The 22,844-nt window shown below is 46.5% G+C and overlaps 3 protein-coding genes across 4 annotated transcripts in view; 1 reads left to right on the top strand and 2 right to left on the bottom strand.

Annotated features, from left to right (window-relative positions):
• LOC135368078 (band 7 protein AGAP004871-like) overlaps positions 1-22,844 on the bottom strand; it is a 537,443-nt gene that overhangs the window by 481,409 nt on the left and 33,190 nt on the right. The window lies entirely within an intron of this gene.
• LOC135368075 (putative nuclease HARBI1) lies at positions 5,550-6,874 on the top strand. Of its 2 annotated transcripts, none has more exons than XM_064601151.1 (3): positions 5,550-5,632; positions 5,709-5,836; positions 5,946-6,874. In XM_064601151.1, the coding sequence occupies exons 1-3, from the start codon at positions 5,587-5,589 to the stop codon at positions 6,819-6,821; spliced, it is 1,050 nt and encodes a 349-aa protein (XP_064457221.1). In that variant the 5' UTR covers positions 5,550-5,586; the 3' UTR covers positions 6,822-6,874. The 2 variants fall into 2 exon arrangements, with proteins under 2 accessions (XP_064457221.1, XP_064457222.1); XM_064601152.1 differs by having other exon boundaries at positions 5,608-5,644.
• LOC135368077 (uncharacterized) lies at positions 6,885-10,161 on the bottom strand. Its single transcript, XM_064601153.1, has 10 exons — positions 9,908-10,161; positions 9,800-9,838; positions 9,694-9,735; positions 9,596-9,625; positions 9,494-9,526; positions 9,325-9,384; positions 9,212-9,262; positions 9,079-9,111; positions 8,975-9,007; positions 6,885-8,913 (listed from the first exon to the last, which is right to left on the bottom strand). The coding sequence occupies exons 1-8, from the start codon at positions 9,999-10,001 to the stop codon at positions 9,080-9,082; spliced, it is 381 nt and encodes a 126-aa protein (XP_064457223.1). The 5' UTR covers positions 10,002-10,161; the 3' UTR covers positions 6,885-8,913; positions 8,975-9,007; position 9,079.

Raw genomic sequence — 22,844 nt, 5'->3', positions numbered from 1 at the left:
AGACAGGCGGGAAAGGAGTGCTCCTCAACTGACTGCTCTCACCGGCTCCCTTTTTCGGTTTCGTTTTCCCTGTCTGCTGTGGAAATTTGAAGTTGGTCTGTGCGCCACAAATCAAGATGCAGAAGTCATATGCACTTCTCTAAATAGGATATCTAAATACGTTTACACAGTTTCACTCCATTATCCGCATTTTGTAGGTTTTCCTACATTCAGCTGCGAAGGTAGCGAGGGTACAGTGGCATAACACTGTTGTCGAGATTGCTCCTTTCTGCACCTCAAATGTCGTTGGGGGCCTCCTTTCGCGTTGATAGTCATTTCTTAGAAAGGTCCTTTGAGCTGCCGTCTGACACGGCTCCGAGAGGTCATTTTTTGCAAATGAAAATTCCACGAAGTCCTTCGAGCATGCCGTCTGACTGGGGGACTACAGACGACCAACCTCACTGCTTCTGAAGCTGTGCTGCCCGATATCCCCCTGCTCAGTGCGCAAGAGCTTGTCCACTTAACGTGAAATGCGGATTCCACGTCTGTCATGCCGAAAGAATAGCCACCCGCTTATCTTGAACACTGCAACTCGTTCTACAGCTCGCAATTCACAACGTCCAACTACGAAAGTCAAGTATTAGCTACGGCTGACGAACTCCGGTGTGCCATCTGTATAGTCAAGTGCTCACAGACCGGTACGCATGAAGAACATGATCTCAAAGAATTGTTTTTGCGAGGCTGCTTATGGAAGCGATCGTTTCAACGTACCCATGGCTTCAGTCCAATCTAAAGTTCTAACAAGGCTAGCTGCTCAGACAGTGCAGCTTCATTAAATCCGTGCGGTCGGATACGTTTAAGTCCTTTCAGAAAGAGTGCGCTATAAAAATACACTAAAGGGTCCAGAAATAACGGATAAATTCCCTAATCATATTACCAGCTTTATTATATTCGGGATTTCAGTGATGTATCGAAGTATCGACGATACAGTATCGAGTATCTGTATCGAAAATCAATTTCGGTTCTGTATCTTGTATCGGTATCGGAAATACAATTTTTGAGGGTATCGAGTATCGGTATCAAATATACTTTTTTTTAAGTATCGTGCCCAGCCCTGGGCAGAGGAGGAAAGAATGACCTCGCTAGACAACGCTCCTCCATATCCTGTTGAGCCAATAAATAAATATACGTACGCGTATATCTACAAACAGCTCGGTTTATTATAGCATTGCGTGACTCAAAAAGCTACCCCCACCGCTGTCACGAAGTGTACACATCGTTGTTTGCTTTGTACTGACGCTTCCCTGTGGTATCTTCACTGATGGGCTTTTATTGATCGCGCTGTCGTTCGCAACCAAGGTCACTTTGTGTGTATCTGTGCGTGTCTGTGTGTTTATGTAAGAGAGAGAGAGAGAGAGAGAAATCGGTAGTACCTCACAGTGGCATGTCCTTAGTGGCACTTGCTAGTAAAAAAGAACAGTAGCTAGTAACCACTAGAGCCTCTTTCTCATTGTGACTGGTGTTGTAATAGCAAGCAACGTGACATATCAATTATTTAATGAAGGGAGGAATACATTGTATTACGCTTCAGATAATTCCAGAGTTTCTAGCCTATTCTACGCAAATACCTTGTGGCTCTTAGGAAAGACCACGTGACCTTCATGAACCAAGGATATCGATGGCATCCAACTGATACAAACCAAATAATGGTGACCGCCGAATGATACGGATTATCACTTGTGACTTGAGGAGCGTCGTGGGCATCCACATGTTTTGTTCTTGCGGAAATTAACCCATATTCAAATTGCCACTAGAGGGCCTCCCATTTTCAACAAATAAGAAGAGAGAACGATGTCATTGCCAAACGCGGATGGTTACGACTTACGAGCGCGTAATGCGAAGAAGTTACTGTTTTTTGAGTGATACCAGGCTTCGTGGGACAACGTCGAGCACCAGTTGTTGGTTCGTGCGCAGTTTTCAAGAAGGCGTCACTTTTGACAGGAATTACAGAGGGGGTGGGGGGGGGGGGGAGCAGCAGATCAAATACATCTCACTTCGCCAATTTTCACTGCTATTATGTTTCCCTGTAGTTTAGTTGGTATTATTTTTGGTTTATTTATTGTTTGTGTTAGTAACTTTTGAAGTGTGTCTACCGGAACACCAACGAGACCAATGCAATAGATATGCGCGAGTCCCGGGCTCGAATCTGTATTCTTGAGGTCAATTGTATTTTGTCTTTTGTATTTCATTTGCGGCATGGAGGTTCGTTTACAATTTTCGTAATGCCGTGCTCGCATAATTAGACACCTGCTTACTGTGTCTTCATACTTGTACGGATATCAAAGGAAAAATCACGCCCCGCTGAGCTTCCATTTCGTCATCACCATCAGCGTCGCGATGGTTGATCACTATATCGAGACTATTTCCCTCCCACGGAGGCAGCTTGATAAGCGAAATCCACAAAGTACTGTCATAGGGACGACTTATCAGCGACTCCATCACAATATTCCATTGGCTTAATCGTGGAAAGATGTGTGCCGGAAGAGGGTATAACGTGGGAGATGTTTCTCTCTTTTTTTTTCTTTCGGGGATCGTTTTAGTCTGAGGTCACAGGCGGGACAAAACATCATCCCCAAGCAGGCTGGTCGGACGGGGGGACCCCGACCGCACAAGCGGGACGTCTGGTCACATTACGTATGGCAGCTCCTCTGCGCCCTTCGCTTGCCGTCGAGCACACAACTGATATCGCGCATGGAAATGCATGGCTTTTAGAATCATCCGTCATTCCATCGCGTACAGTGCTGAACAAAAGTTTACTGAACACGCTCCGGCACATTAACAGTTAACGCGCATTAATGCAGTGACACGCTAACAGCGAATGGGAGCCTACCGACTTACAGACATGTGCCTATAGGTAGCCCATACAGTCACCTGTTTACAAATCCGTAAGGTACCATTCCATTCGCTGCTAGAGTGTCGCTCAGAGGAAGGAATGCGCCGGAGCGTGTTTCAGTAAAGTTTTCTCTAGCACTGTACATTGGCGAGAACGTTACGCATGAACGCTGAAGCCTTGTGAGACGAGCAGAAGAACGTCAAAGAAACGGACAACATTAAACGCCAGAAATCGGTCATAAGGATCCAAAACGGAGAGAGTGGGCAATCGCTGGTCGCTCCACCGGAAGGTATAGTTTTACGATGCTGGGCTGCTGCTCGAAGCATGGAAAATCAGTCCGTGACGATCGAGTGTTAGCACAGGCAGCACGACACTAAAGAGCACTCAAAGAAAGTGTGCGTTTTTGTCATCCCGGTCGCACGTGGTCTTTCCTGGGCTTCCATTGAGTAGTCCTGAAGTATTCCCATCAACGGGCTGAATGCAGTTGATGCGCGTAACCACATTAGATGCCAATGCACCTCCAACATTCTGTGGTGTTGGTATGATGTTCTAAGGAAGAAGGCATTCTGTCAGCATAAATCATGGTGGTAGCATCTTGCCGTTGTCGGTCTCATAGTACCGCGCAATGTCACGACTGTACCTGACAGATCAGGTGATGACGACGAGGCGGAGCGTTTGAGCGAATTGTCCCACTTCAGGCTCTGTGCTGTGATCAAACTGTGTTGTGGGAGGCTCGTAGCAACCTGTGCTAGATACATCGGAATCATCCTTTATTGCCACCATGATGGGATACATGACCCCATGTAAATGCCCCCTGAAGAGTATTCACTCCTATCGGCAGAAAGAGGGGTGCTGGAAACTCTTGTGATACTATAGGTCCAATGAAGGCGACATTTCTGCCATCTTCAGCACGCATCATTTGTTCTAACATTAGTGCAGGTGGACCTGGAGAGTTAATAACTAGGAATGGGGATTATTCAACTTCCCAACATAACGATAGAGAACATGGTCTTCAGTCGTGTGCAGTATGTGGTGGCATGAGCAGCACCACACCTGTGACAGGGTCGCTGGCATGCCATTGTGTGACCAAAAGCATTACAATGACTCACAAATTTCTGGGCGACAAGCGGCTTTTAAATAACTTCCTTTCTTGCAAGGCCAGCATGTTCGTGTTCATGTGCAGCATGCTCTCGACATCCCACAAAAGTCGACAATTACGCGATGGCTATATGTACGGTGGAAGTTGAGGAAGTCGGGGACTAAATTATCCGCGGACGTCTCGATTTTGATCACTGTATCTCCGTTCCTGACTGTCGCACCGCCGGCAACATGAAACTTGTGGAATCTTAAGAAACTTGAATCTTGCTTGGAGGGCTTTCTGGAAACACTTCTGTGGGACGCATGTTGGAAGGAAATGGCAGGTAACATTGGCAATTCTAAGCACCTACAGGAACAATACCTACGTGCTCGTCGCCTGCTGTTATGCAACGAGCTACATGAAGTATCTCTATGGTTTTGCGAACAGACTGCCACCTGGCTTGATGTCACCCCCCCCCCCCCTTAACACACACAGCTCCTAAGTGTTGATAGGTGATTACATCATCTGACTAGGTTTCGGCTCTGCTCGAATCATCGTTGTGGGTAGTGATGTCACGAACTTTTTGCGAACCCGCGATTCGACTGCGAACCTGGTGGTTCGCAAGTTTCGATGAGCCTTCGAATTTCTTGTCAGTTTCGCAAAGGTTCGCAAAAGTTCGCAGCTGGATTTAGCTGATTTTTTTCGTGGGGCCTTGGATGACAGGTAAGCGACGAAAGTCGTCCCCAGGCCAGAGCCCACTAGTGTTCGGGCTTCGTGGTAAACGTAGTTTGTACATTTACGATTTAACTGCTAACAGTTTTGCGCCGTTTCCCTTGCGTGCTTTGTTTTTCTTACCGACTGTCTATTTACTCTGCGGAGGTGTGTGTAGGAATGCTAGGTGGTACCGTGGTAGGCGCAAGTAAGTTTCTGTTGCTAGAAAAGTACAAATCGAAGGAAAGCTAACTGATTTATCGAACATACCGTACAGGAGGACATATTGTCTGACGTGAGTAAGCCTAATTAAGCCTCGAGTGGCGTACGTTAGACTGTTTATGTTTCCGGGCAGGTCACGCCAGAGCATGCGCAGTGAAGTCGAACTTTTGCGAACTTTCGCGAATTTTTCTGAGAAGTTCGAAAGTTTCGAACTTTTGCGAACTCGAAACTTGCCAGGTTCGTGACATCACTAGCTGTGGGTACGTGTCACTTCTCACCGTCACGTCTTTTACCTATGCATGGTGTCATCAACCCATGTCCAAATAGAGACAGACACGTTACAGGCCTGTTCTTCAAACGTTGTGGACACGCCGCTGTCGCCCCAGTAGGTGAGGTCGCTGGACATGACGGTAATAATGACGGGGGTAATGTCGAAATTGGGCGCGTTAAGCAGGCTCCCGAGCGCCATAACCCGGGTTTTAAAGGGAACGTACCCTTGGTGTCTCTACTTAATGGTGTTTGTGAGGCTATCCGGAAGCCGAGCGCCAGAGCTACTGAGCGCGCGCCACCTATCGAGCTTTCTTCTGTCGTCTGCTTTTAAGTAAACATGGCGGAGGGCGGGATAATTGAAACCGCAATTGCAATGTTACTTGACGACGACGATCTCGATGATTACTTGAGCCACTCTCGTCAAAAAATTGACATGCTCACTGTCATGGTGCAGCATGCCCAGGATATTATCACCAAAGGTGAACGAGCGGGTGGGGTTTTGGCATTCGTGCCTGTCTTGGATTTATCTCACCTATGTTACTGTAAACATTCTAGGCGGGGCGGATACGGAGTACGAGGTGCCAGTAACAAACGGAGTTGAAACGTTCGTATCCATGACAGTTCCACGTTTTACAGACGACCAGTTCAGTCAGCATTTTCGTATGACAAGAGCCACAGTTGAGGTACGTAACAGCCAGCAGTTACACCAGAAATAGCAGTGGTGTTGAATGGAATAAAATGTCCCAAGTCTTGTATTTACACTAGATGTTTAGGAAGGTAGCATATTTTCAGATGCTTTCCAAAGAAACAGCTGCACAAATGAAAAGCTCATCATCATACAAAATACCACTTATGACAAAGATTTTGATGGCGCTGTGGATCCTCGGGAATGAAGAGTCATATAGGGAAGTAGGAAACCTCTTTGGTTGCAACAGAGGCCTGGTGTTCTACATCGTTCAAGAAATGGTAACAGTGTGGAGCAAGATAGGTACACAACGGATTTCGTGGCCAACAAACCTTGCCCTGGTCTCTTCGGAATTTCAACAAAAATGGGGATTTCCCGGTACAATTGGTGCCGTTGATGGGTGCCATATTGCCATTAAGGCCCCTGTTGTTGAGCAGAGTGCATACTACAATAGGAAAGACTTTCATTCGGTGATCCTCCAAGGATGCTGTGACGCAAACCTAATTTTCACGCACGTGTACATTGGGTCCCCTGGGAGGATGCACGACGCTAGAGTGTACACCAACTCTGGTCTCGAGGAATTGCTCAAAGAGCTACCAGGAGAGATGCATGTGCTTGGAGATTCTGCTTACCCACTGCGAACATATTTGATGAGACCTTTCAAAGACAACGGGCATCTCTCAAGTAGGCAGCAGACCTTCAACACAAAGTTAAGCAGGGCACGCAGCGTTATTGAACGTGCTTTTGGCAGGTTGAAAGGTAAATTTCGTGTACTAAAACATCTGGACATGAGCCGCCAAGACCTCATTTTGAAGTTTGTGATGTCAGCATGCTTTCTCCACAACTTCATCTTGGTTAATGAATGTGATAATGATAGTCAGGATTATGAGCCAGAGGGCAGGCACCAGGCCCCCTCAGATAGCAATGACGAGGACAGCAGTGGCCAGGAAAAACGTCAGCGAATTATGGACATGATCTGTTAAGAAAGATAGGGTGTTAGCTGTCACAATACAAAGTGCAAGACAAACATGGCACTGTAAATTTATTTGTTTGAGCTACCAACAATTACTCAAATACATCACACTGTGAATGTGCATTGCACTATAAAAAAATAGATAAGAAAAAGCAGGTATACTTAAATGAATGTATCACAGCTATATCACAACCGTTATCTTGGAACTTCCACAAACCACGTGCAACTCTCATGGGGCAGTTTATGTTTACTTTAAAAAAAACTCCAATAACTTTTCTATCCGTGCTACAGGAACATCCTCAGGAGTGTTGTGAACATGTTACAAAATAGTGCAACGAAAAAAATGACAAATGAACAATGAACATGAAAAAAATGAACAATGACAAGCATCGGTAGAAAAGTCAGCACGGACAATGTGAGAACACACAACTGTGTGTAAAGACTGAATACATTTCAACTCTCTTCAGTGTATGCATGTTGTGCTAGTTAATAAAGTCGTTATATTTATAAACTGCTATCCTCGCACATGCTGCGTTGCTCACACGCTTTGTCAGTCACAAAACAACCACTTTAGGAAAGCCCTTTCGAAAAGTCCCAACTAGGAAACTAAGCAGCAGACTCTCATTAATTCAAACACTCGTGCAAATATATGCTAGAAGATTTCAATATTTTGTGACTTTGCATTGCAAGACGACTATGATCCGGAGCGACGCCACTTTGGTCGGTTTGTTCATTAATTTTTCCGTCCTGGAGGTTCTTAACGTGCACTGAAATCTCAACACACGGCATCCCGTATTTAACATCCCTCGCGGAAAACACTGTTTAAGCAACTTGTACCCTGACACCAAGTTGCTGGTGTCCTCGTCCGTGATATGCTACAAGAGAAAATTATGTCACAGAGGCATACTAGTGCTGTAACAAGGACAGCAGCCATAACTAAAACGTTCCTTCTTGTATCTGGAATACTTATGCAAATTAGTCACAAAAAACTTACTACTACATTACAAAATATCCCTCATGAGTTGTCCACTAGACTATATAACCCACCCGCGAAATCTGCATCTAAGTAGCTTTCAAAGCTGTGTAATAAAAATGCGGTTCCTGGTAAAGTCAACACCCCGTATAGCAGGCCAAATAAAAAAATCAGTGGAAAATAACTGTTCTGAGGCTGGAACACACAAACAGACAAACACAACACTAGCCTCAACGCCTTAGAACATGAACAGTTCAAATATGGAAGTCATCGAAAAAGCCAGACAGCGGCAGGATTTGAACCATGCACCTCTTGATTGGCAGTCAAGACATGCGTGGTTCAAATCCTGCCACTGTTTGGCTTTTTTGAACGACTTCCATATTTAAAAAAAAAATTTAGATTAACTTCAATTAACCAAGTGTTTCAATTATCAGTTTGTATTAACGAGAGTCTGCTGCAACTTACTAGTTGACTACACCTACGTTAAGGTTACGTCACTGTGTGGCACCAGCACGAACATGTTGAACTAGTTCTTTGAGAAGGCGAAGCTTCTGGCGTTGTAACTTTAGCAGTTGCCTGTATCTTTCCCTATCCTCTGCCTTCCATTCATCAATTTTTTTCAAAATGTCATTCAGGAGTGTTGCATTACGCCGCGGTCTCCGTACTTGTGAGGCACCTGCTGCTGTCTCTTGTTGTGATGTGCTGGGCTCCGGCATGAACTGCTGGTGTTCCACATCACTGCTTTGGGCTGGCTCTTCCTCTGTTCCAACTTCTCGTTGTACTGCCTCCGTTCCCCCTGACACTACCACGGGGGCTGTGTATGCTGCAGTATTTCGCAGAATATCGTCCATGGCTTGAAAAAAAATCCACTCCTTTCGCCCTCTCCCTGTTGCTCTCCGGTTTGATTTATGTTTTGTGTAGGTTCGTTTTAGACCTTTGAATTTTTCTTCCAGCTCTTCTGCTGACTTTGTAGTGCCGTGCTGCTTGAATGCATCAGCCAACTTTCTCCAAACATGCTTCTTCTTCTGACGTCTGTCATCAAAATCATCTTTAAATTTTCCGTAAAGTGAGATTAGGAGGAGAGTGCTTCGCGGTGTCCACCCTGGGCCTTCTTCACCAGATAGATGCTCTATGTGACCAATTAAACTCATTACCCAAAGCTTCTTCCATTTAGCAATGAATCCACTCACCATGGTTAGTGTTAGCTCCTTCTTCACCGTGTGCTGTGAAGTAAAGATGACATAAAGGTGAGGTAAAGCTGACTTTAAATGCGTCAGACCACGACTCAGCTTACTTCAATAAGGCACGTATACCATACGTGCGCTAACTGCAACAGAAATAAATGTAGACTGTTATGCATGAAAATCATAATGGTGCAATGGTATTTATTCTATACTGTTTAAATCAATTCAATGTGCACTGCGTACCTTGGGCTTCTGGCTGTGCCAAGAGGCTCCACGCCGTCGTTGATGAGAAACCTAAAACAAAAATGCTGCAGTGTAGCTGCGTAGCAAAATAATGATCAATGCAAAGCACATACATGCACTTGTAGGCAGCGTTTGCCCAGCGCATTGTGAGGCTCTGAAGCTGTTTTGCAGACCTAAGAGTCGAGGAACAGAGTTCAATGACGTATGGAAGAATACTATTTTTTCTTTTTACTTGGAACGGCTGGTCGAGTCCTCTATGTACCAACAAGAAATTTCACTCACCTACATCTGTCAGTCTTTCGCTGATGGGACGAACTGCCACGCGAAAGAAATGAAGTGTTACTTTGGTTACTCTACAAGAAAGACTCCTACATTCCTACTCACGCAAGCTAGTTCCTGCTGGTGTGGCCGCCCCTGCAGTGTAATGTAATTTCGTTATCGCAAGACTAGGTAGAAAACATCCGATTGCATTTTCTACATACCCGTACTCCTGCTGCTGTTGTGGAGCAGTACCACTGATCCATCTGTCAACAAAACGAATTAGACTTCAACAGAAACTCGAACCCCCACAATTCGCACTTCACGTACCTTCGCGCTCAACAGACGCTAGTGCGTACCCTGATGTTCCTACGAAATAAACCATTCGGGCAATTTAGTAAAACCATATCACTTCTCTGTAATCGTATCACTATTTACCGCCGATATCGGATGACTCGGGAAACACAAACAGCGTGGGCGGTTGCAACGGTTGCGCCATTTTGAAAGGCAGTACGGCAGTACACCGGAACATGCGTCACGTTCCGGAACTGGCCCCGCTCGTCCCCAGCGTTCTCCGGCTCCGAAGTAGGGGCGCGCAGGGTGCACCCGGGAACGTGCACCGGAAGTCACTTTGGAGGTGTTAAGTGATCCCCTGAAAGAGGGAATGTTCCCGGAGCACGAACCTAACGCGCCCATTGGCTCGCCGTTGTTGACCGCACGCCAGTGAGCATCCGGTCGCGAGTATAGCCAGAAAGGGATAATGGGTGAACGCGAGAAGGGACGGAGGTACAAGATCAATGAGTGCGATGTGCTCTGTGGATGGCGGATTCGTTTCGGAGGTCCTTGAGCAAGCCGGTTTCCCGGAGAAAGCGCGCACAACGTTGCGAGCTTTCGTAGATCGGTCAGCATAAGGACATCCGGAGTATTGGATATTCGCAAAGTGCCAGTCCTGGAGTGCGCAAGTTAGTCTTCTGGCGTAGTCTTGTACGCGCGACGTTTTAAAAGGGTATATTCGATTGTCTCAGGTTGCTCACACCGCAGCTGGTATCATCCCTATAGACTACTCAATCCCATTTTCTCAGTTCCTACGTCCGTGACGAATCTGTATAGTGTCGATTCGAACTGCTTCGCTCAACCTCCTAGAATGACAGGTTTTTCCTCACAAAAAAGGGGGGGGGTACCTCCCCCCAACTGTTAAAAAAAGCTTCCGCACGGGCCATTGCTATTCCCCGTAACGCCGCACTCCATTCCACTTCTGACGGTCCACATCCACCCTACTATTCCGCCTTTACGAAATCAGAAAAGGCGTTAATCAGCTCTCCCAGTCGTGTCATTTGTCGTCTCCCATCACCATGTCCTATAGACGCCCCCCATATATACGCACCATCCTCGTTCATAGGAGTCTCCACCGTCCCGTTGATCAACGCGGTACGTTTCTGTGTTTGAAACTTCACTGTGTGACATGTGCCCACATTGGTCCAAACAACCCACTATTCAGCACGTATGACCGTTATGTACATAGGGTACAAGACATCACACATGTAAAACTGGCAACTTGGTGTATTGTATTTTCTTCTATTCTTTAACTTCATTTCATGATATTGATGTGGGAGTTTCATCGGATGCGATGAAACTCCCTAACGTTCCTTCACTTGTACCTGACGTTGTGCACCTCGGCTGGTGTACACAGTGACGTCACACGGATATTCACCTTTCTCGTGAAAAGTGACTATGTGTGCCTGGAAGAGCTTTGGCCATTTCGTATCGTGCTTTCAACGCAATCTGCTCCCATGACACATCAGTAGAATGGGATGACATTGGCATTATGTTTTGTAGGAATTCTTCAGCCCACAAGAAAAGGTCCTGACGAGTTAAAGTTTACTGTTAGAATGGTCTCTGAAGGCCAGCGTTTACTGCAAGTCGCTTCACCGCGCCTCCAATCTCTTCACACGGTCGTTCTCCGTGCGAGGTCCCGAAGAAGTTCCATGTCGCTGGAACCCCAAAAACATCTTCGTGAAAGCACAAGTTTATATATATATAATGGAAAATGTCGAAAATGTCATGCAGCTTCCTCATATCGGGGTGAGTCGGGGTGCAGTACTAACTGGATTACGCCGCTGGTATCTGTCGCGTTTATTTGTTGCCACCATGTACTGAAATTGACCTCCAGGAAGTCTGTGGCACACCTTAAAACGATGTACGAGATGTAATATTGATTTGTTAAACGTTGTCATGCTATAGGTGCCATAAATCGGCCTGTGGAACGGAAAAGTTACGCCTCAAATGCTACCCAATTTTAAAAAATCATTGGTAAAAAACAAAAAAATACCCGCACAATTTTTTATATGTTCACGTAGACGCATTCGCCATCATGTTAGTGTTGACAGAATGCCCGTATCGCGTTGTCCACATAAAGTTTTTCGGCTAGCAATCTAGCTAATTTCTCAAATTCTGCATAATTTACGATCCTTTATTCGCTTTCCTTTATATCCTGGGGAACAATTCTTTTCTTTTTCAGGTGTTTAGCAAGTGACCAGCTCCATGTCTACCGAATTTTATGTCCCTATGGGCAGGCAGTCATCCAGAAAAAGATAGAAAATATACCGCGGAAACGTGGATTTCTTGGCCTATAGTATGGTACGAAAGACACACCAAGAAGAGAGTTTCTTCAAACAAAATTTAAGAGCGATCCTCTATCGCCACTCTGACGTTTACAAACCTGAACACCCTTCCGAGTTCACTTAACAGTTAACACTCCGAGTTAACACTCTTCGTTTTCCAGAAGAAGCCTTCTAAGGCACCTCACTTTTACAATAACTCCAGATGTTTACCGCCACCTAATGTGAAAATGCCTCAAAATTCGGCGAGAATGTTTTGTGGGCGATGGTTTCTCTACGGTGTTAACCAGTAAGAAAAAGAAAAGATTAACAAGATCCGTGGTGGTCGAGCAACCCGATTGGATCGCTCGATCGCTCGGACCGCTCGATCCTTAGAGCCTGAGTACGCTTCGAGGAGACATCTCTTTTACTCTCCAAGCGCACTCTGTCACAGCGCATACTCTTGCCCTTCCCCTCAATCAAGAGCGCAATGGTCCACATTCCGTAGCGGGGTCTTCAGTGTGCCGGATAAACTCCAAACATAGTGGACGACTGTGGCGACGTTATTGTTCTGTTTGTAGGATACTTCGTTAGGCTAAGCGAGGGAAGTCAGCTGATTGTTCAACGAAGACGGCTGCGTGGCTGCAAGAATAAGCGACGACCCTTCGATGGTGAATTGTGCTCTACACTCTTAAAACAGAACTTCACCACAAAGCACGGTGAAGGCCGACAACTGCACAGAATGATACCATTATCACCCTTGGAAAGCGCGGGACGTACGCCTTTTTGCGATAACTGACATAAATACATAAGGGTTACAAAAAGGCGTACGCCTTCTACTTTTAGCGAATCAAGGGGGCAGGATGATGTCATTCGGGATGATGGCTAACTAGGAACGTGCTATTTGGTCTTCATGTTTTCTCTGGGTTTTCCTCAGACGCTTTAGGACAAATGACGGCACAGTTCCCTGTGAAGTCGGCCCAGGACGCAAGATTTCCACCTGCGATAGCCGTCACGCGCACGCGTCACGGCTATCGCAGGTGGAAGTCTTGCCGTAGTTGACCATTGAGCGCCTCCACCACCCACCACATGTTTTAAGAGTGTAAGTATCCCTGATAGTGGCACGAGAATACGAGGGCTAATCTAGATCTAATCTTAGATTTAGTACAGTCACTATAACGTGTAATATATACGTAGTAGAATCGCAGATCGTTGGTTTGCACGTCTTTCAACGCAGCAGCCGCATCGAGATGTTGCCAGACACACTGCTGGGTCGAGCTTTCACACAGTAGCACTTGAAATGCCTGCTTCCACCCACCTTTCCACGAGTTTTTCACCAATGTAACTGGTGCATGTGATGTAGAGTCGCTGGACTCACACCAGTCAACAACTTCATTTCCCCTTCAAGCCAAATCACATCAAATCATCCCCTCGCAGATAAAATAAAGGTATGTCCTCATAACGATGCGGGTCTATTTGCCCCATTCATTCAAACCGTTGAAAATCACTGCCTTCCACATTCAACACACGGTAGCGCAAAAACTTTAAACGAGACAGCCATCGTCATCAGCATGTTCTTGCGAACGACCCCATGAGTCTCTTCCTCGTGATCACCACAGCATCGCGCATTGCAGTAGGCCTTATTCCTCTTCAGCGTTCCCGCATCACGAAAAACTATGGGAAACATTGGTGTTCTACATCATAATATAAGCGTTGCGTGTAGAACGGCTCCCAAGGCGCAAATTACCATCCGCAATAAGGCTTTCTCTCGGCACAGCTAGCTCCAGTTCACACTGCGAGGCTGAATGGAAATGATAACGCGCGTCACGCAGGGATAAAAGTGAGATCAAAAGGGGGCAAATGAGCATTACAAAGCAGTTTTGCAGGACGTGTGCGGCGTCCCATCAGTGTTATTACGTGGTCGCACATCTCTGGGGGTCTCCCTGGAAGTAGCTGCTTCTCTCGTGCCTTTACGCGTGTCACTGGAAACTATTGCACCTGGGTGATGTGGTAACAGCTGCAAGCGGTTACGTTACGCAGCCTTCCAGACTACGTTTTTTTCTGTATAGGTGCATATTCAGCAGGCTCTGTCTCATTGCGTTGCGTCCTTGCGAAACACTGTCACCTCTTCACATGAATACACTCTCCCAGACGACACGCCGACTCCGTCTCTGCCCTCTCTCTCATTCTCGCAGGGACAGACACGGCGATCGTACATCTGACAACAACAACTTTCTTCTGAGATGATGAGTGGGAACTTGCATCGTCAGGGCGATACTCTACCCCTTTCCTAGCGGTGATGTGATGAATGAAAATTCAACTCTGAGCTACCTTTAAACGAAGGGACAAAACTAGAGATATCATAGAACAAGCAAGTGGCCGACACCAAATGTCCGGACCAACCATCACCACTGAGACAGGGACAATGCGATTCAGGAAGACCACCCCAAGAAGGCTGCACATTCAATAGTTATTTAATAAGGCACCGTATTTCTTCTAAAATGTTTGCGAGAATGCTGGCTCCGAATACTGATTCTAGTTACGTGGCGGCCATGGACAGCGACGATCTGACCTTGCTACAACGCGCTGGCGCGTCAGTTCTATCGGTGACGTCCTGGAGTGAAACCACAGGTTGAGAAGCTGCTCAGCGCATCCGACCCCCCGGGGCATGCAGCGACACTTCATTGAGCAAAGCGCCCCCTACTGGTCTCGGTATGTACGCTGGCCTTTCGCTGTGATGCCGCACATCGCTGACGCACAACACGTCGTTCGCATTCTGGGAGACGCTCGCGGCCATGCTGCCGTCGCCCTGCCATCATGTGACACGGTCCGACATTGACGTTGACACAGCAGCACGATACGCGGCACAACATCGCATAAGGACCTACGGCAACCGCTATCCCGCGGTCAGCGCGCCCACAGCCACGGCTCCAAGCCGTACGCTCAGCCTTCCCTCATCCGCTATGTCTTGGTCATTCTCCCTTCATGGCAGCGACGCGGACCTAAACCGCAAGCACCGCTGCGCGACCGAGGGGGGGGGGGGGGGGTGATGTAGCGGTCCGTGGACAACGACGATGTGGCCTTGCTACCACGCTGGCTGCTCAGTTCTATCGTCAACGCCCTGGTGTAAGGCAACAGGTTAAGAAGCTCCTCGCCCCATCCGTCACATTCCATTATCGGCGCCGATCAGGGCTCATGTAGAGGGACACCATCTGCTCTACATTTCTCGTATGAAGGACTCATTCATCAAAGCTGGCCGCTTCTTTTGTTGTCGTTGTTTCTGCTGCTGTTGCTGCTTTTCGTCGCTTCCTAAGCAGACACGTCCTGTACAACGTGGAATATATTCGTACTTACTCGATTGCTAAGATATTATTAGTACTTCTGCACCGCTGACGGTTGTCGAGACCAGTTTTATCGGCTCTTATCTGAATTAGCAGACCTGAAAACTGTGCAGTTCGTGGGAACCACTTTCGCCGTCCGTTGAAGATGCCACAATGGACCACCCACCACGTCACGTCACATCAAGATATCATGTGATTAGAAAAGAGTGGATCGTTGGCAAAACAAGCCCACGTTTGTGTTGCCGTCATGTAGCTTCGCGGTTCGTCAGATGAGGTCAGGGTACTATCTGCCTCGCACGGTTTTCCTTCGTATCTCCTTCGCGCAATGGCATCCATCATTCGAAATTACCTTAATATGATCGGCACCTGCCAACGCACGTGGCTTGGTTTGCTAAGGACGGGTCGCGACATCTGGCGTTGTGACGTCGTTTGTTTACAAACAGCTTGTGGTCTATAAGATGAGGCCAGAGACTGTAAGCCAACCTAGACAGGCAATGTAATACTTTCCTGGATTGTCTTACGTAGGCTACATTCCCGCTTCCATAGACTAAGTTCTTATTCCGATATTGGAACATATCGGAGACCATTTCATTCAAGGAACGGTTACGGTAATCGTAACGGTACTGAAATTGGTTCCCGTACCTGAGATGGAAACGCATACCACGTTCCTCCATTAGCGGAAACAGAAAGGGAAAAGAAAATTAATGACTGTTTGTAAACCGTTGCAATCGTGGCTTCCGACGTACCGCGTCTACCGCACCCAATCAACAGAAAAGATTCTGAGTGACGCAAGCTGACATTGGTTCCGGTAGGTACAGTAGCTTTACGGTAACGTTATCAACGGTCTACTAACGCTCTGTTATCAGCTACTACTGAATTCGTGCAATGACCAGTATACTGTTGTGCAACGACATGGGTGATACTTTCCTTTCTTCATCTATCTCTCCCTGTCTTCCTTTTTATGACTCTATTCCACGTAGTACATGTCCTGAATGTAAACATGCCCCGTGAGAGCACAGGAAATGCAACATTAACATTCAGGATACGTCTCGTGCTCGCTGGCTCACTCTTGATGCAAAGCACATTCGATGTAAATATACAACGGCTTCCACGACACAGCACCCACAATGCGCGTCTACGGCTTTTTCAATTCTCTTTGTCATGTCAAGTATTGTTGGAAGGTCCTCCTGTGTGGGCAACCCTGAAAACACGTCAGGTTGCACCCATGTACGTATAGTTATGTATGTTAAAGGGGCACTAAACAGCCCGACGAACATTCTCCAGTTATTATGCTCTATGAAAAAAACGTGGCTCACGATATCAAAATATGAAATTCATTTACTTCCAACGAGCGTCTTTACCACGAAACAATGCCGTTCAAAGAGCATAATCCCCGTGAGCCTCTCCTTCATCCTTGGAACGGGGACACGTCACCAGGTTCTAACGTATAACGACACCGCATTCTAGGCGCTGGAGGTAGGGGAGATTTCGATCTCCCAGCCAATGACAGGCCCCACTGAGACAGCGGCAGCTCGCGAAGGAACCGGTTGCGGGAGCATCTCGGTGACCTCGCGGAGCAATACAACACTGAAAACATAGTGCGCATAGGAAATGCAGCATTGCAGGCTTTCGGTAACGTTTGCTCTGGCTACCTTGGAATTGACATGTGGCAAGACGTTTAGAATTCACCTAACTTCCCGATATTACAACAAAATCAATGTATAAGCGTCCGGCATTCTGAATGGTTGATGATGCGCGACGTCAAAATGACGTGTGGCTATTGTCGCATGGGCATCGCAAGGCGGGGCGTGAGCGCGAAAGAGTGCAGAGAATATTCGGTCGGTTTGGAGCCATTATTTAGTTCTTTTGCGACAAGAATTTTTGGAAAACGTTCACCGTCAGCAACTTATCACAACACATGAAAAAAAACAAGTGCACTTTGTATACCTGTTTATTGCCCCTTTAAGTATGAAGGCTCCTTCTTACAGATTATACAGGGTGTTTCACCTAAAGTGATAAAAACTTGCAGCTGGCGACGTACTCGCCGAAGGACTTTCGGCAATTACCTTCTGGGGACTTTTGCCACCATTGTGGAAGGCTTTGGACAATTTTTAATTGCGGGAAATTTGTTTTTGTCAATTGCGCTTTGAAAATTGCAAAGCGAACAACAACTTTATTGCGAGATGATGAATGGGGAGTTTCATCGCTTTTCTCGTTGATATCCTTCAGCAGCTAGTATATCGTGAGACCGCGCATATTCTGTAGGATGACTCCACGGCGTAATACTGCACGGAATGGAAATGCCCTGGGTAGTTGAAGCTCGGAAAGGTCTTTTTGTACTTCATATCACAGGGGTGCTGCTTTGTGTACGTGAGGTTCCTTTTCGAATTTCCTGCACAGAAAACGAGCACTGGAAGGTCTCCTTTAGATAAAAGAAAGATGTGTGACGGACAGTACGAGTTTTTGCAAGTTGGTTATCAAATAATTAAATGGCAATTATGCAATTTAAGAAACAAACTATATCGCGCAGGTATTTTGCACGGGGTATAACCCGGTGCAAGGATCCCCATTTGACTAGCTGTCATAATTTTGCTATAAAATTAATAAGCGAATAATAATTAAAAACACTTCGTACGAGAAAAGCACGATAGAAGCCCCAATGAAAAAATAGCCATTTCACCTGAAGGGACGCCGCTTTTGCCCCGCAAACACTGGCGTTGAACAGCGTTCGCGCTTTATTTTATTTTTATTTTCTCCTTCATACTTTTCTGTTTTTATTTTTCTTTGAAAATACCAAGCTGAACTAACCTTCGTTTTATCCCTTTGCCTTTCGTGTCATACAGCAGTTTGTGTTCGCCTTGCCATTCCTGTCGATTATTTTTTGTTGCCTGTCGCGTATATCATGCCAAATAAATCTCAGCGGGAAGGACAAAAGCACCCAGATTCATCCACGACAAAGTTGTAGGTTCAGCCCACAAAGTTCTGTCTCAACCACCTCGGAAGAAGATCCCCCATTTGTCTAAAAAGTGATGTTCCCTGGATGACCTTGGCAAGACCATTAAAGCCTCGCCATCGGCATGAGGTCACGTGAACGAGGAACTGCACACTTGCGTGGAGGTGTGTGTTACTGATACTAGAGTCACTAAATAAGCTACGCTTCAGAGTATCGACACTGAGTTCCAAGAGCGAGCATGCGCCATCTTGTTTCCGTGCCGCGCTACCCACGCGCACGCGCACTGTAGCGCACGATGCCATCTATCGTGCGCGGGTGACATGTTCCTTTCGTTTACAAGCAGCAGTTGACGGCCTTGAGTTCACTTTGACACCTTCGGGACGCTCTGGTTGACAATACACGGATTATCGCGCAACAATCATACACGCTTTTCTGTCGCACGGGGAGCATTATGTTAGCCGTCTTTGATCGTCAAATGCGGATGATATACAGGTGTGGTGCGGAAACAAAGATGGCGCTTCTACTCTCCCTTGGAACTCAGTGTTGATACTCTCAAGCGAAGCTTATTTAGTGACTCTGACTGATACCTGTGGTGTTCGCTAAAACGCTCTTTCGGCTACGGCTTTGGCTACCAGCTCTTATATGTGTCGCTGGTCCAGCTCCATCTGTATGCGAAGAAATGTGGAATCGGAGATGCCGCCGGCATAGACGTTGATGGAACCAGCGTAGCATTATTTTTTATTTTCATTCTCTAACTTTATTCGTATGGCGTCCCACTTTTGGTTAGCCTTGCATATAACAAATATTCTCGTGATGCGCACTAATGTGCCCTGCCACTATTCGACCGATTCTATTGCTAATGAACTACGGCACTACTTTGCATTGAAGATATTAATATTCCATTCCGGACGAGAAAAATATACCGTACTCATTTTATTTCGCAATATATATCAACCTGACTCTGACTCGGTACGCAAAAGTTGAATGTCGACTGCAAACGGTAATTTTTTTTTTTTTTCCTTTTGGAAGAACCGACGATGGTTCACAGTTTCAATATCTCCAAGAGTAGATGACGTTATCATCTCCCGTCCGTCACCTAGCAACACTGCAGACAGCTCCTCTCTCTCACGTTGGAAGACTGCCAGCTGATGTGAGATGGAATGCCACGCGAGATCAACAATGTTGCCAGAAAGGGAGACAGATTGTGCTCACTGTGACTTCAACGTCGCATACAGAAGTAATATTGTGCGAAAATAAAATCTGTTAATGGCATAACTTATTCAGGATTCTGACCGACACTACCCCGAAAATAATTCCCCCTAGAACACCAAAGGGAGGGTGATAGACAGTTGCCGCAGCTTGCATCGCATGTCTACGCAGGAAGAACGCTTTTCGAACGTCTTTATTGATATTTCGTGTTTGGCGGCGCAACCACATGTACGAAGCGAGGCTCTCATAAATATCCGCCAAAGGCAGAGCAGTGAAAAAGCAAACAGAAGGTCTCTCCCACTCTCCGTTGGAAGCTAGCCACCCGTGAGCGCCCTAATCCTTCGGCGCTTGGGAACCCGTGGTCGAGGAGGGGCGCGATTCAGGCCCTCTTTCCCCTCGCCCCTTTCTTTCTCTGTCGATCGACCGACCGACGCTCTTGGAAACTTGCAGGAGGCTGCAGATGAGGCCGCCGCCCGTTCACTTAATGAAATAACAAAGCTCCTTCTCCACTCTTGCTACTGATCCGGAAGAAGCGGTTAAAGGGCCGTACCGACGCTCCGTCGAAGCTCACATTCCCAATGCACAAGACTCACTTCTGCTTCTTCTGTTTCAAGTCTCAATCTTCCGTTCGATACACGCTGTCTTTGGACATCGGCGTCTTTGTCGTGAAGAAACGTACGAGGTTGTTTCTCGATAACGGATTCACTGCTTGCTCGTGCACGGGAGGGCGTGATTTTATGGCGTATTTATTTCCATTATTTTCTTAGCGCGTTACTAAACCCACAGGGGTGACACAGACCCGCCATTGTTGTAACTACCCTCAAGCGGGTGCTTCTGGCAAAACTGCCATCTTGTCCCGGTCGCACGTCATAGAAAATGTCATTTTTGTGGTCATGTGACTTTGTTTACATGTCGTTTTGCCGCTTACCGACATATATTTCCGTCGTTATAACGCCAAGAGATGAACGTATTTTGCCAGCCTAAACTATGCGGTGCTTCTTCCGCAACATGGTAGCCCATTTCTCCTGATTTTAAGTACATCGCATCGGCTCAGTGAGTCTTGACGCGCGGTCGTCATCATATCTTTGGATTGGAGGTCGTCAAGAGTACGAGGCCTTATCTGCAAAACTGCGCATTTTATTACGAGGTTATCGGATAAAAATAATGACCGTCATCGAAAGACATCCAAATCGTCGTGCAGAAAAAACAACCGCATTGTCTACAAACGGTTTCGCCGCCGATCACGGGCGCCGCCACCTTTAAGATCACGTGTGCCTTGCCATTTGCTGTGACGTGCGACCAGGACCTGTCCAGGATGCATTGCGTTCGCCCAGCACGCTTTCGGCTATGGAGCAAGGCATTCGATGCCACCCCTGTGACTAAACCCTATTTTTACGGTTCAGCCCTCAAGCGGTTAGTGCATATTCATGCGCAGGTATAGTACATTCTCGAAAGAGACAACTTAATCACATGACACGCCGAGGGGGGCCGACCAATGATACCATTATCAATCGTGATTTGTGGAAATCGCGGGACGTTATCCGGCCTTTCTCGACAACTATCGGAGTCCGCGCTTTCCACAAATCATTTGGCACGAAGCGGCATCATTCTGTGGCCCTCAGCGTGTTTCGTGGTGAAGGTCCGTTGTGCTTTGTCTTTCCAACTTGAAAAAGAGTCAGTTTCGTCTGTACCGCATACGAAGATTGCTTTCGAGGTCCCACATTGAATCTCTCACCGCGGACACTATATTGAGAAAGTCGTCGTGCGCAGCCAGAGCCTACAGGGCGGGTGCTCATCGTAAAATCGGAGTATAAACTCAAAGTGGCTCAATTACAGTCTCGAAGATAGAGACGTGTGCTATGTGAAGCCGTTCTGCATTACATAACAGCTCTCCCTAAACTACACTGTTAAAAATGAACTTTACCATTATCCAAAAATGAGCCAACCATTATCTCGAATGATATCGTTATCTGCCCTGATTTGTTGAAAACACGGGGCGTACGCCTTTTCTGTGACAATTATGAACAGCATAAGTGTCACAGAAATGGCGTACGCCCCCCGTTTTCAACAAATCAGGGCAGATAACGATATCATTCGGGATAATGGTTGGCTAGGAGCGTGCTATGAGGTGAAGTTCATTTTTAAGAGTGTACTTTTCCATTTGACTAATGAATTTCGTACGCCGTGTCAACGAACAAGGCTTACAAATCCACCGCCCAAATGGTGGCAAATCTCCCCATCTCGTTATCATCCGCATTCTTAAAAATGAACTTCACCTCATAGCACGCCCCTAGACAACCAAAATCTCGAATTATATCGGTATCTGCCCTGATTTGTTGAAAACGGGAGGCGTACGCCTTTTCGGTGACAATTATGAACAGCATAAGTGTCACAAAAAAGGCGTACGCCTCCCGTTTTCAACAAATCAGGGCAGATAACGATATCATTCGAGATTTTGGTTGTCTAGGGGCGTGCTATGAGGTGAAGTTCATTTCTAAGAGTCCAGTGTGTGTGTGTGCGGGGGTGCGTCCACCCCCGCACACACACCACATGTGGGCCACAGACGCAGTTAATGAGCGCAAACCATTCGAAAGGTATTGGTGACATGCTAGAAGACTTGAACATAACCGTTGAGCACTTTTGGAACTTGCAAACTTAAAAAGCTATTTCACCGCATAGCACAGTCTTAGCCAACCACCATCCTGAATGACATCGTTCTTTCCCAGGATTTGCTGAAGAATGGGGATGTACGCCTTTTTTTTTTTGTGACACTGATGAAGTGCATAATCGTCACCAAAAAAGGCGAGGTAAACGGCACTTGTGTGGCAACTGAATTTGCCACCTCGAAAAAATATTTTCATTTGATTTTAATTAAAATAAATTGAATTTCTTTAATTGAACTCCAAAATTTCCCAAGTCAACCTAACGTTTTTTTTTACAGAATTAGAGAGCCCGTAGCGAACTTAGTCAGGTCCACTAAGCAATCCGCTCGATATTGCAAATGGAACTGCCCAAAAAAAAGTCCCGAAATTGAGGCTTCAAAGTTTCAGGTATTCAACGGCGCACCCAATCAGACGCAAAGATTCGTGGAGAGGAGGACATGCTCCTGCCCCCATGAAAGATAGAAGGTCGAAAAAACACAGGGCGGGAACAAAGAGGCGGAATCATTTTTGTTTGCCGCTTATCAACGTATGGTGGAATGTCACCTGCCTTGTTATCTGCGCGTCTTGTGCTGCACGCCGGTCCGGCGATAAGCTGTTCTAGCTTCATGGGGG

The sequence above is a fragment of the Ornithodoros turicata genome, chromosome 9 (assembly GCF_037126465.1).
Source record: "Ornithodoros turicata isolate Travis chromosome 9, ASM3712646v1, whole genome shotgun sequence".
In the NCBI taxonomy this organism is placed as follows: Eukaryota; Metazoa; Arthropoda; class Arachnida; order Ixodida; family Argasidae; genus Ornithodoros; species Ornithodoros turicata.
Note: the sequence above shows the minus strand (reverse complement) of the source record. Positions and strands in the feature narration are given on the sequence as shown.